We start from the raw sequence: 14,625 nt of genomic DNA on the forward strand, positions 1-14,625 counted from the left end.
TAAGGCTGTGATCAGTGAGGGGGTTTCTAATAGAAGTCATGTATAAATGGAGCCCCAACCCATGAGGTATACTTTGTTCCAATCCTGGCTTCCCAAAACTTTTACAGGAACCCATTTTTTACTTATAAATGGATCATGGAGAAATAGAATTTGAAATATACTACATAATTAATGTAACTATACTTACATTTATACCTAAAAAGGACATGAAAAATATCTTCATATGACTCATTTTTATATAAAAAATTTGTATAATAAAGGCATGTATCTTTTACATATACTACAATTACACATTTACCTATTGTTCATCACTGTTTCTAATACTTAGTATTATACAGATATTGTCCCTTTTGGTGATAGAATCCAAATAGGGAATGCAAGATAGTTGTTGTAGTATGTATATTTATGTGTCTTTGCTCTTCAGGACTTGTTGTAAGCAACTGGGTATGAAATTTAAATTCTAATTTGTGTTAATAATACAGTGAGGAGATCTGGTTTTATCATGACACTCCTATCACTTCAGTTTCCTGTAGTTTACATGAGTTGCCTTCATTTCTTTCATGAGCTTAATATACCTTATTTATTTCCTTTCATTCTGAAGTTCTTATTTATATTCCTACAGAAAACTTACTCTCACCTATCAACTTATTACACAGTGTAATTTGCATATAGTAAAATTGCTAATACCTGATAGTAAGTGCCTCAAAGTAATTAACTTTACCCATCTCTCCATTGGCTCCTTTTCATTTCTGCTCACCTCCTTTCTCCTTCTCCCTCTTTCTCTCATGAGTAATATTCATGTTGATAATTTCCTCTTTTTTGAAACAAAAATAATGAAGTTTATTTAGTTGATGTACTGGTAATTTTCAATCTTTTTGGAACTAATGTTTTTTATCTCCATTGCTGCTAGTGAAAAATACAGTTTAATTAACATAGCCTAAGGAAGAGTGATGCTTTGGCATGTAGAATATCTAAAAATTTTAATATCTAAATTTCTAAAATATTTCAATAATATCTAAAATAATATCTAAAATATCTCAATATCTAAAAATCAGATATTGATATTTATGAAGATTTAAGCTTTATTTAAATGTGAGTTATAGGGATTTATTAGGGCGGTTACTTCATGGATTTCCTGATAGACTCTAATTATAAGAAATGAGGAACAGAGTTTTATATTGTCATTTTCAAAATCTCTACTGGTATGAAACCATAAATTGTAGCCATTTGAAATGGAGAACATGGAAACCAATGCAGAAATGTAGCAACATCTATTCCAAATATTTCAACAGATAACATTTATTTTTCTTAATATATTTCCTATTGATTTCTTTAGACATTGTAAGAGACTTCCCTGGCAGTCAGTGGTTAAGACTTGTGCTTCCACTGCAGCGAGCATGGGTTAAATCCCTGGATAGGTATTATTTTCTTCTTTTACTATTAAGAAATCTCATCCGCTTAGTAGATAAATGCACTGCAATGTTGGAAAATTGTACTGAGCAGACACATAATAACATAAACCTTCTGAATAACAGCAAAACAGAATATGAACTGCATTCATTTCAAATTAGAATTAAGTATAATAATTGACAGTTATTATGTTTTCAATAATGTCTATTGACTATTTTGTGTATAACCTTGGCCTGGATTTCCAGTTTTTTGCAACTAAAAACATTCTGTAAACTGGTAAACAGCTCAGTAGTATTTAGTACTATTCATAATAATTTTTTCTGAAACCACAAAAACTTTGATTTTATTAGTATTTTATTTCCAAATTTAGGTAAAGAAGTATTATGTCTCCCAAATTTTAAATATAAATATCTATATTTGTGTTTCACATTGTAAATGTGAAATGGTAAAAAGAAAGTAATGTAAAATGAAAATAATCTATTATGACACTAGAATCCCATGTAATCATACTCTCTTGATAATCACTATTAGATATTTATTTATTCCCATGCACACATCATTATTTTAATGAGTGGGATCACACTGTGTACAATATTTTAATGTATATTTTCTTCATTAAATATATTGTGTATATATGTTTCTTTGTCAGTACTTATAGATTTACCATATTTTAACAGTTTTCCATCATATAGATGTACATAATTCAGTTTAAAAACCTGTTGATACACACTTTGAAAGTGAGTGTGGCAGATTCATTTTGCTATATGGCAAAACCAATACAATATTGTAAAGTTAAACAAAATAGACTTTTTAAAAAAAGAATTAAAAAAATGGGAATCATATAAAAAAAAAGAAAAGAAAGTGAGTGTTAGTTGCTCAGTTGTGTCCGACTGTTTGCAACTCCATGGAAGAATTGTGTCCATTTTATTTTCTTATTATAAACAAGGTTACAATGTAAACTCTGGTACACAGCTTTTTGTATACTTCATCTAGCATATCTACAAAGTCACATCCTAGAAACAGTACTGTCATATTTCTAAATTATTGTGCAGATAAAAGCATAAAGATAATAATTTATACTTCTCATATCTGCATATGCAAGTTTACCATATACTTTGCTGTTGTTCAGTCACCAAGTCGTGTCTGACTCTACGCAACTCCATGGACTGCAACACACCAGTCTTCCCTGTCACTCACCATCTCCCCAAGTTTGCCCAAGTTCATATACTTTGAATCAGTGATGCCATCCAACCATCTCATTCTCTGTCACCCTCTTCTCCTTCTGCCTTTAATTTTTCCCAGCATCAGGGTCTTTTCCAATGAGTCAACTGTTTGCATCAGGTGGCCAAAGTATTGGAGCTTCAGCTTCAGCATCAGCCCTTCCAAAGAGTATTCGGGGCTGATTTCCTTTAAGATTCACTGGTTTGATCTCTTTGCTTTCCAAGGGACTCTCAAGTATCTTCTCCAGCACCACAGTTTGAAAGCACCAATTCTTTGACATTCTTCCATCTTTATTGCCCAGCTCTCACATCCACCCATGACTACAGGAAAGATCACAGCACTGACTATACAGACCTTTGTCACAAAGTGATGTCTTTGCTTTTTAACACACTGTCTAGGTTTGTCATAGCCTTCCTGCCAAGAAGCAATCAATCGTCTTCTTAATTTCATGACTGCAGTCACCATATGCAGTGATTTTAGAGCCCAAGAAGAGGAAATCTGTCCCTGCTTCCACCTTTCCTCCTTCTGTTTACCATGAAGTGATCGGATCAGATGCCATGATCTTAGTATTTTTAATATTGAATTTTAAGGCTGCTTTTTTCACTCTCTTCCTTCACTGTCGTCAAGAGGCTCTTTGGTTCCTCTTCACTTTTTGCCATTAGAGTGGAATTATTTGCATATCCGAGGTTGTTGTTATTTCTCCCAACAGTCTTGATTCCAGCTTGTAACTTACCCTTACTGAATAGCTTTATTACTTTTAAACTTTGCTAATTTAATAGATAAATATTATGTCACTGTCAGTTTTTAAACCGTGGAACCTCTTTTTTAGCCGTTGTGATGTTCTTTGTAAAATTCCATGTTTAACCAGTCATATCTTTGGAAACACAGGTTTCAGAACCTTTTGTTTTTGCTTTTCCTCTGCTCCATCTTCCCTAGTCCCACAGATAGAAATTGAGGGTTTTTAGCTAAGGACTTAAGACCAAATTTAGCTGGGAGCTACGTACTTCCCTGCAGCTAACACTTCAACTAAACTTCCCCAAAACTCACATCTTAGTCTTTGACACCACTACTCTTCCACACACACCTAAAGAGACTCTTCTTAATCTGGCCTTGCCTTTTGCCCTGTGATTACATTGAAGAAGAGCAATAAAATTAACTGCATTTTGGGTTGCAATCGATGAAGCAATCCAAAGGATTATTTTAGAGATCAAAGCTATTTGCAGATTTGTGGAGTTATCAAGGTTAGTTCTTTTGAAGAGATGTTCCACCATATTTCTGAATAAGTATGACATTTCGGGAGTGATTGGAATCAAGTGTTGAATTGTTTTGTTTGTATAAAAATTATAGTAAGTACTTACTTTTAACTTAAAATATCAAGATATCAGCATTTGCTACTGGTATTTGTGGATTTTTTTGTTGCTAACTTAGGGAAGCATCATTATGCTAATTTGGTTGGCATCAATTCAGAAATTTACTCACCCTACTCTAGTTCAGGAGAAACTATTGTTATGTTTTGCTTGTGCTAAATCTTGACAAATAAAACCAGAGTTCTTCAAATAAGGTGAAAAATCATCACATAAAATATGAGTAACTAAAATTAAATTGGTACTCTAACCAGCTGTGGCTTATTCTAAATAACATTAGTTTAGGTTTTCCTGTTTTCATTTTGTTCTCTACATGAATTTAGTATAAACTATTTTCCTTACCCTGGACAACATATAGGAGCATAAGAATAGACAAAGAGGGCAAAACAGGTGACTGGTGTGGAACATGTAGGACTAACAGATTGTGATTAAGCTCTCAGAAGGAAATTCTTGAATTGCACTTTAAAATGTAATCTCTGTTTTTCATCCCACAAAAAATAATTGAACAGAAAATTGTGAAAATACTGTTTTTGCATGAATCCAGGTAGAAATTATGCATAATTAAGAAGGAACACATTTAAATATTAAACAAAATTATTTTCATAATCCTTTAATATCTTCCCCTTCAAAGGAACTCCTTTATAGGTCTAATTCTTAATATTGGATATTCTAGGTTCGCATTACTTTAGTAGTTATTGATATAAATATGTACCTGATTGCTTGTGAAATCATGTTGCTAGCATGTTACTCTTCATTCATTTTCTCAGTTCCTAACACCCTTTGTTTACCTGCAGTAGACAGATCTGTGGAAGGAAGTACATAGTGAGCAGATGAGACAAATGCATTCTCAGTTAGTCAGAGTCCAATTTTTATGGAAACATTATGTGAAATAAAAACTTAATTTTTAGCCCTTTTTTCCTTTAGCTGTTTGTTTGTTTCCTTTTTTGTTTTTGTTTTTTTCTAAGCAGCACCATGCTTTCCCTGGAGCATAAGATACAATTAGAATTCATGACTTGTGGTAATAAAGAGTTTTATTTTCTAAATAGAATAACATCCACAAAGGAGATCTTACTGTAGAGTCAAAAAAAAAAGGAAGAAAAAAAAAAATGCCTCTTCTGGGTAGTTGACCTTGTGGTTATTATTTTTAATCATACTCTGTATGTTTTTCCCTGTGATTATTTTATTTCTTATTAAAAATAATTTTAATTCCAAAAGTCCAGTATAATTGGCAACCAAATTAGTAATTTTTAACGTATAACACTGAATATCCCAATTATATTGGTAAGGACAATGTTAGATTCATTTAAAATCAGAGACAGTTCTGAAATCCAAATACTCCTTTAAGGTAACATCACCATTTTGTAAATTTGTATAATTATTATTTGGGAAGTGGGTTTATTGACCTCTACAGACAATAGCTCACAATATAAGTATCTGAAGACAGCATCATAAATTTCAACTTTGTTTTGTCTGCCTTCCTGTCATCTGTGTCTCTCAGGTCTTTATAAAACTCCACTCTACCACTAACAGGACCAAGGAAAAAACTACCTATAAAGTTTTTCACATTTCTTTGACTGGCAGATGAATGGGGAAAACAGATCTCAAGTTCTCATGCACACTGAGTACCCCTAAGCAACCATCATGTCAATCTGAAACCCTAGTCTACATTTTTAGCAGAAAATTCAGTGTATTAGAATCTTGTAGGCCTACAGACTGTCATTTACTTCCTCTGACTAAAGCCCAAAATGTCATCTACCTGGTCCCAAATGAACCTCACAATCGCTTATATACAGTGGTTGCTAGTTTCTCTGGGTGCCATTTTAGTTGTTCATTTGTATCACTTTTCTCCTCAAATGTCACTTAGTTGTGTCCAACTCTCTGCGCCCCATGGACTGTAGTCAGCCAGGCTTCTCAGTCCATGGGTTTCTCCAGGCAAAAATACTAGAGCGAGTTGCCATTCCTTTCGCTAGGGGATCTTACTGACCCAGGATCCAACTGAGGTCTTCTGCATTGCAGTCAGATTCTTTACCATCTAAGCCACCAGGGAAGTCTTTTTCCGTAAAAAGACTGGCAATATCAAAACATTTTTATAGAACAGAACATACAGTAGACCCTGAATAAATACAGATTAATTAGAAAGCCACTTTAAGCCTGACTTCCAGCTCTTTTACCCAAATCTCTTAGCATAATGAAACATTAGAAACAAGCATGAACTTTAAGCGAAGAGTGTGACAATTTATTTTACTAGATTACAAACCTCCATGTCTGTCTAGCTCAGATTTTATCATCTGTGATCTTCCTCTTTCTATAGCTCATATCACAAGCACCAAAAAACAAAACTGATAGACTAGACTTTCCCGGAAAAGAAAAAAATGCTTTTGTGTTGCCTCTGCCAGAAATTATCTCAACTGGAGGAAGGCAAGATCAAGATTAGGAGCATGAACTGCTTATTTTCCTTACATACTAACTGAAAGGGAGCATCAGAGAAGGTAATAGGAGAGATACTAAGTGGGCAAGTTCCAGGAAAGACAAAATAAGAGAGAAATGTTTGGAAAAACATTAAGTCAAATAAATGGTTGCTGATGGTAGTGCCAGACCAAGCTTACCTGACTCCTGAAAAATCTGTATGCGGGTCAAGAACAACAGTTAGAACCAGACAGGGAACAATGGACTGGCTCCAAGTTGGGAAAGGAGTACGTCAAGGCTGTGTATTGTCACCCTGTTTATTTAACTTATATGCAGAGTACATCATGAGAAATGCCAGGCTGGATGAAGCACAAGCTGGAATCAAGATTGCCGGGAGAAATATCAACAACCTTAGATGTGCAGGTGACACCACCCTTATGGCAGAAAGAGGAACTAAATAGCCTCTTGATGAAAGTGAAAGAGGAGAGTGAAAAAGCTGACTTAAAACTCAGCATTCAAAAAACAAAGATCATGGCATCCGGTCCCATCACTTCATGGCAAATAGATGGGGAAACAATGGAAACAGGCAATAGTGACAGACTGTCTCCTTGGGCTCCAAAATCACTGCAGATGGTGACTGACTGCAGCCATGAAATTAGAAGACGCTTGCCCCTTGGAAGAAAAGCTATGACCAACGTAGACAGCATATTAAAAAGCAGAGACATCACTTTGCCAGCAAAGGTCCATCTAGTTAAAGCTGTGGTTTTTTCAGTAGTCATGTATTGATGTAAGAGTTGAACCCTAAAGAAAACTGAAAGTAAAGGTCGCTCAGTCATGTCCTACTCTTTGCACCAATTCTCCAGGCCAGAGTACTAAAGTGAGTAGCTGTCCCCTTCTCCAGGGGATCTTCCAGACCCAGGAATCAAATCAGGGTCTCCTGCATTGCAGGTGGATTCTTTACCAGCTGAGCTACCAGGGAAGCCCTAAAGAAAACTGAGCACTGAAGAATTGATGCTTTGAACTGTAATGTTGGAGAAGACTCTTGAGAGTCCCTTGGACTGCAAGAAGACCAAACCAGTCAATCCTAAAGGAAATCAGTCCTGAATATTCATTGGAAGGACTAATTCTGAAGCTGAAGTTCCAATACTTTGGCCACCTGATGGGAAGAACTCTCTCATTGGAAAAGACCCTGATGGTGGGAAAGATTGAAGGCAGGAGGAGAAGAGGAGGACAGAGGATGAGATGTTTGGAGGGCATCACTGACTCGATGGACATTAGTTTGAGCAAGCTCCAGGAGATAGTGATGGACAGAGAAGCCTGGCGTCCTGTATTCCATGGGGTCTCAAAGAGTCAGACATGACTGACTGAACTGAACCAAATTCTAAAATACTCTCATTTTTCAAATGCTCTTAAAAAGTCCAATTTCTAATCCATAATAGTTTATCATAAAATCCAGTTCTGTCATATCCTTCAGCTGAACCGGGGTTATAATTTGTTGAATTCTGAATTTAACTGATGACAATGCATTATAATAACCAAGAATTTGGGTTCTGGTACTAACTGCCTGGTTCAAATCTTAGATCTTTCCTTGCTAACAAAACCTGTTTATGTTTCTATGAAATAGGAACATAAATAAAAATAATAATACCTATCTTATAGGCTGATTTTGTGGATTAAATGGCAAATAGCTATCGTTTTTCTGAATAATCTGAATTTGTTTAAAGTTCTAATATGTCTTTACTCCCTTGATCATCATAATATTGTTGGTGACAAATGTCCTAATTATCAGAGACAGGAAGAGAAAAAGACATATTCAACTTCATAAAGTTAGTAAAAGTCTTTTTTAAAGTTCAACTCTGAAGGATAATGCCAGGTTATTGCTTCCATTGCAGTCAACCGCCCAAACTCTTGACACTGAATCTAAAACTTGTCTGAAATTATACAGAAAAGATTTATATTCCACTCTAATTAAAAAGTCTTAGAAGAAGAGCTAAAGCTACCTTCCTACCTATTATAAGCTCATTGTAGAGGCTCAAAGCTGGTTTCTTAATATGCCATTTTAAAGGTGAGTTGAATATCAGTAAGTGCCATTATTAACAAGCCCCATAAGGATTTTTTGAAAACTACTTGAAACATTTTATAGCATTATAAAATGCATTTATAGCATTATCAGGTGATGCTATAAAATGTTAGTTTTATAAAATTGGTGGCATTGTATTGGATATGTTATCTCAGGAAGCACATCTTGCCAGAAGATGCAGCACTTTAAGTGTTGTTTTGAAAAATGAATATACATATCTAGAGTTTTTATAGTGCTTTACACTGCTTCTTGTGGCACCTAGGTGTTTTGCATTCATCAATTAAGAGCTAAACCCTGCAGTGCTGAATGGGCATAAATATAATAAAAAATAAAGCCATTCTGCCTTCTAAAAATGCATTCACATAAAACATTATCATATCCAAACCAAAATCGTCTAAAATGTGATTTGGAAAAGAAACTTTTGGAAGTGTTAAGATACATAAGCAATATTTTGGCTAATGCTCAATTCTAATTTTTGTATAGACAAATGCAGGCTTGAAAGATGTCCAGTTGTAGCCTGTAAGACTGCGATTTAATTGCCAACTTATGCTATTTTTTTCAAGTGATTCTTTTCAAAACTATAGATTTCAAAGTCAAAGAAAATTGCATGTATGTTTCATCATCAGAACCAATGCTAATTTAGCCAAAATATTGACAGTCTATTTTGTACTAAGAAGTTTCTTAGTTATGTTTCATTATCAGAGTGTGCACTACTAGCCACACTATGTCTAAAATAGTTTCTTTCTGGTGAGCAACTGAAACCTTGGGAGCCAGCGGAAAGGAAATCAGTAAAGGTGGCTTACCAGGGGCAGGCTGTGAAAGGCTGGGAAGTTATCACTGACATTGCTTAGAACTATTAAGAGTATGGGCTTCCCAGGTGGCGCTATTGGTAAAGAACCTGCCTGTCAATGCTAGGAGACCAGAAGTCATAGAAGTCATGGGTTCTATCCTTGGGTCGGAAAGATCTCCTGGAGGAGGGCATGGCAACCCACTCCATTATTCTTGCCTGGAAAATCCCAGGGACAGAGGAGCCTGGTGGGTTGTAGTCCATTGGGTTGTAAAGAGTTCGACACAACCGAAGCAACTTTTCATGCACATGCATGTTAAGAGTATGGTAATATTAAGATGTAGCCTGTATATTAGTAGATTATATTATTGTTTTTAAGTTATCTGCAGATTGTGTACCTCTTACTGCCTACACCCCTTGGGGTTCATTATACCAGTTGCGATACACCGCTTACCATCTCTATGGGAAGAATTAATTGAAAAAGAAATACCTATATGTTAATGTAACGGAAGAACTGTCTCTTCTGTCTCAACAGAGGAAAAGATTAATATGAATAAGGAAAAGACAACATGGATTACTCAAGAGATTTGTCGTCCAGCATGCAGAACATTTATTATATTCCAGTACTTCAGGATTTTATTTCTAATAACCAAATATCTTCTTCAGAGCAGCTGTTACCTATCTATCATATGAGCAAATTGAGATTCAGAGATGTGGTAATTTTGCAAATGAGTTATAACTCCAATCTATAACATAAAAGTTCATAGGTTTTCTGCTAGGCATCATTCATCTCTTCAGCAACTACCTCATTTCAAATGAGATACTAGGGAATTCCTTGGTGGTCTAGTGGTTAGGATTCAGTGCTTTCACTGCTTGGGCTTGAATTCAATCCCTTTTAGGAAACTAAAAGTCTGCCAGCCACAGCCTGACCACAAATAAAATAAAAATGGGATTCTATCGGATAGTGCTTCTATTTTTGGTTAGGTGTAATATGACTTATTTTGTTTGTTTTGATTATGTCACTTATGAGATATTTTCTAAACTAGATTTGAGAAAAGGTTGGCCATCTTGCATACCTTCTTTGTAGTTCTTGAACTACAGGATTATGAGCTTATCTGCTTGCAAAGTTGTATTTTGGAACACTTTAATTGTGTTAAAAATAACACTGAAATCAAGCTTCAAAGTCTGGAGAGTGTACACAAGTTTGTTAATTTATGAAAGGTAAATTTAATAAGGACAAAAATATTAGCATAAACAGTTCAGGAATCATATCACTTGTCTCCACTTTCTTTTTATTCTTACTTTTGACATTTCATTGATCCCGCAGAAATCCAAAATTTTAGGAAGGAAAATAAAGTCATAATAAAAGCTTATAATTACCTCCTGGAGGGCAATTTTGTTTAAAGTACCCAGATGACATCTTCTAACAAAATAGCTCTGTTTTGGGTTGAGTAGATCGGGACCTTAGAAGCCAGTATGAAGAAAAGGAAATCTAACATGGGAGGATCAGGTTCTAGAAAAAACTTGAAATTCTGGTAGATCCAGAAATTTGGTAAACTCTACACACTTCAGTTTTCAAAGAAATATGCTAAACTTGGATTCTAAAAAACTAACTTCAATAAGGTGATAATAACCATAACTATTCTTAAGTGCCTGCTATAAAGGACAGGTACTTTTCTTGTCCTTACAGCAACAATCCAAGAAAGATTTTGTTAATCTTATTACAAAGGAGGTTTAGGGAGGTTCTGAAAGAGATGGGAATACCAGACCACCTGATCTACCTCTTGAGAAATCTGTATGCAGGTCAGGAAGCAACAGTTAGAACTGGAAATGGAACAACAGACTGGTTCCAAATAGGAAAAGGAGTTCATCAAGGCTGTATATTGTCACCCTGTTTATTTAACTTATATGCAGAGTACATCATGAGAAGCGTTGGACTGGAAGAAACACAAGCTGGAATCAAGATTGCCGGGAGAAATATCAATAACCTGAGATATGCAGATGACACCACCCTTATGGCAGAAAATGAAGAGGAACTAAAAAGCCTCTTGATGAAAGTGAAAGTGGAAAGTGAAAAAGTTGGCTTAAAGCTCAACATTCAGAAAACAAACATCATGGCATCCAGTCCCATCACTTCATGGGAAATAGATGGAGAAACAGTGGAAACAGTGTCAGACTTTATTTTTCTGGGCTCCAAAATCACTGCAGATGGTGACTGCAGCCATGAAATTAAAAGACGCTTACTCCTTGGAAGGAAAGTTATGACCAACCTAGATAGCATATTCAAAAGCAGAGACATTACTTTGCCAACAAAGGTTCATCTAGTCAAGGCTATGGTTTTTCCTGTGGTCATGTATGGATGTGAGAGTTGGACTGTGAAGAAGGCTGAGCGCCGAAGAATTGATGCTTTTGAACTTTGGTGTTGGAAAAGACTCTTGAGAGTCCGTTGGACTGCAAGGAGATCCAACCAGTCCATTCTGAAGGAGATCAGCCCTGGGATTTCTTTGGAAAGAATGATGCTAAAGCTGAAACTACAGTACTTTGGCCACCTGATGCGAAGAGTTGACTCATTGGAAAAGACGCTGATGCTGGGAGGGATTGGGGGCAGGAGGAGAAGGGGACGACAGAGGATGAGATGGCTGGATGGCATCACTGACTCAATGGACATGAGTCTGAGTGAACTCCGGGAGTTGGTGATAGACAGGGAGGCCTGGCATGCTGCAATTCATGGGGTCGCAAAGAGTCAGACATGACTGAGCGACTGTTCTGATCTGATTTGATCTGTAGGGAGGTTATATAGCTTTTCTAAGATCGTATTTCAAGTAGGTGAAATTATTTATATTTTAAGTTGCATTTTGTATCTCAAAGCATGATCTTATTCTAGCAGATCTAACTTGTCAAGGGCAAATAATCCTATCAGTATTTTAATGGGCCCAGAAAGCAGGAATTTTGAAAGTGAAAATCACACAGTTGCGTCCGACTCTTTGTGACCCCATGGACTGTCCGTGGAATTTTCCAGGTCAGAATACTGGAGTGGGTAGCCTTTCCCTTCTCCAGGGAATCTTCCCAACCAGACAGCTCTAAATTTGTTATTCAGGTAGTTGGCATTCAGGTAGTCAAACTGCTTTTAAGAAAGAGGGAAAAGGTAAGACAGAAAATTTCAAAGTTTAGGCCCTGGTGAGCTAGGCACAAGAAGGGTTAGGCTGGATAATAGTTCCTGAGGAAGTGAACCTGAGTTCAGGGCAGGTCCCAGAACCCAAGAGTGAACTACAGTGCATATCAGTATATCAAGGCAGAAGCATAGTCTTGGTACTGGCATGGCAAGAATGAAAATATTAGAGGCGTGTGGGCATCTCAGCTTCATTTATGGGTTCTAGATTTCAACAGCTAGTTGGTATGCATCTGCCTCTGTCAAGATGATGAACTGCTGTGCTGTTTCATTGTTGTTTTTAATTGTATGAAGTTGAAGTGGAACTATTGAGTTTGAGGATAATTGCTTTGCTCCCATTTTCTCTTTTTCACTTAGCACAGTCCTTGACAATCAGAAGATGCTAAATACATAATCGTAGCATTTTGGATGGAAAAATCCAAATGGTGTGATAATAAGTTAAAGGATCATCACAACCATGAAATGATTTATGAGCCATCGTATTTTCCTTTCTGATTAGAATACTGCTGATTCAAAACAATAAAGGAGTGAGATTCTTCCTGATACACAGAATGAGGCAAGGAAGTAATCCGATCTTGAAATCAACTAAACACCAAATGATTGTTTTTACTTGTTGACTTTCTCTGTGGCACCATTATTATCAAATGGTCTTAGTTATCATTTAGTGCTAAATTCACTTATCTTTTATATAGTCTTGGAACGCCCCACCCTTCAAAGTTTCATAAGTACTCTTGGTACCGCCTGGTTCCCCTTCTCCCACCTTTTCCTCTTCCTTTTTCTTTTCCTTCCTTCCTCCCTCTCTCCCACCCTTCCTTCCTTCTCCTCTCCCCTCCTTCTTTCTTTCCTTCCTTTCTCTTCATTTCTTTTTGAATTTTCTCTCCTTTGTTTACCTTTTTTGTTGTACCTAATCTACTTGGTTTTATCATTTAGTTTGTTTATCTAGCTGAACTTTTCAGTAAATACTTTCCTCTCGTTTTTTATCCTATGTACACTATAGTTCTTTAGTTAATAGCCTGTCTTTTCTTTGAAGTTTATGAATATGGTCTTGGAGGTTACATGTGAATTTGAATTCCAGAACTTGCATTTATAACTTAGGTGGAAAGTTAAGTGTTCAGATCAGATCAGATCAGTCACTCAGTCGTGTCCGACTCTTTGCGACCCCATGAATCGCAGCACGCCAGGCCTCCCTGTCCATCACCAACTCCTGGAGTTCACTCAGACTCACGTCCATCCAGTCAGTGATGCCATCCAGCCATCTCATCCTCTGTCATCCCTTTCTCCTCCTGCCCCCAATCTCTCCCATACAGGGATTAATTTCCTCATCTGTAAAAAGAAGAGACAGACAGAATATTTCATGTAGTTTTTCTGTCAGTCCTTGCTTTATTGTTACTTGCCAAGCACCTGCCCTCTGAGAGTTTTTAAACTTGGCTAATAATCAAGGCTATGGTTTTTCCTGTGGTCATGTATGGATGTGAGAGTTGGACTGTGAAGAAGGCTGAGTGCCAAAGAATTGATGCTTTTGAACTGTGGTGTTGGAGAAGACTCTTGAGAGTCCGTTGGACTGCAAGGAGATCCAACCAGTCCATTCTAAAGGAGATCAGCCCTGGGATTTCTTTGGAGGGAATGATGCTGAAGCTGAAACTCCAGTACTTTGGCCACCTCATGCGAAGAGTTGACTCATTAGAAAAAACTCTGATGCTGGGAGCGATTGGGGGCAGGAGGAGAAGGGGACGACAGAGGATGAGATGGCTGGATGGCATCACTGACTCGAAGGACGTGAGTCTGAGTGAATTCCGGGAGTTGGTGATGGACAGGGAGGCCTGGCGTGCTGCGATTCATGGGGTCGCAAAGAGTCGGAAATGACTGAGTGACTGAACTGAACTGAACTGAATGTCAGCAACTGGGTTGCTGACATTCAAACCCAGTTCATTCAGATTTAAAATCTAATAAACCCTTTCTAATACACCATACTATACCCTGTATTATAGTTACTTTCTCTGTAGCAGCAGAATGACAAAGCAATGTGCTGATGACTGTTCTTACCAATTCCTCAAAGGGATTTATTATCTAAAAATATTCTCCCAAATGTTCCACTGATTCTTTTTCTAAATGTTGTATGTGTTTTAAACTGTTATGCTCCAAATTAGCCTATATTCTTAGCCTATAAACCTAATTTCTACTCTGAGAA

At 36.6% G+C, this 14,625-nt stretch overlaps 1 protein-coding gene across 5 annotated transcripts in view; it reads left to right on the forward strand.

Moving 5' to 3' along the window:
• The window catches only part of CPNE8 (copine 8), a 272,491-nt gene that overhangs the window by 208,062 nt on the left and 49,804 nt on the right, over positions 1 to 14,625 (forward strand). Inside the window, exon 14 of one of the 5 annotated variants that reach the window (XM_086399954.1) lies at positions 9,804 to 9,988. The exons of the other annotated variants lie outside the window; for them this stretch is intronic. Coding sequence (XP_086256080.1) covers positions 9,804 to 9,816 — 13 coding nt within the window. The 3' untranslated portion in view covers positions 9,817 to 9,988. Of the gene's footprint in view, positions 1 to 9,803; positions 9,989 to 14,625 lie in introns of those variants that run through there. 5 annotated transcript variants of the gene reach the window in all.

The sequence above is a fragment of the Bos grunniens genome, chromosome 5, assembly GCF_055505025.1.
Source record: "Bos grunniens cultivar Pamir isolate PY7600 chromosome 5, Bosgru_T2T1.0, whole genome shotgun sequence".
Taxonomy (NCBI): Eukaryota; Metazoa; Chordata; class Mammalia; order Artiodactyla; family Bovidae; genus Bos; species Bos grunniens.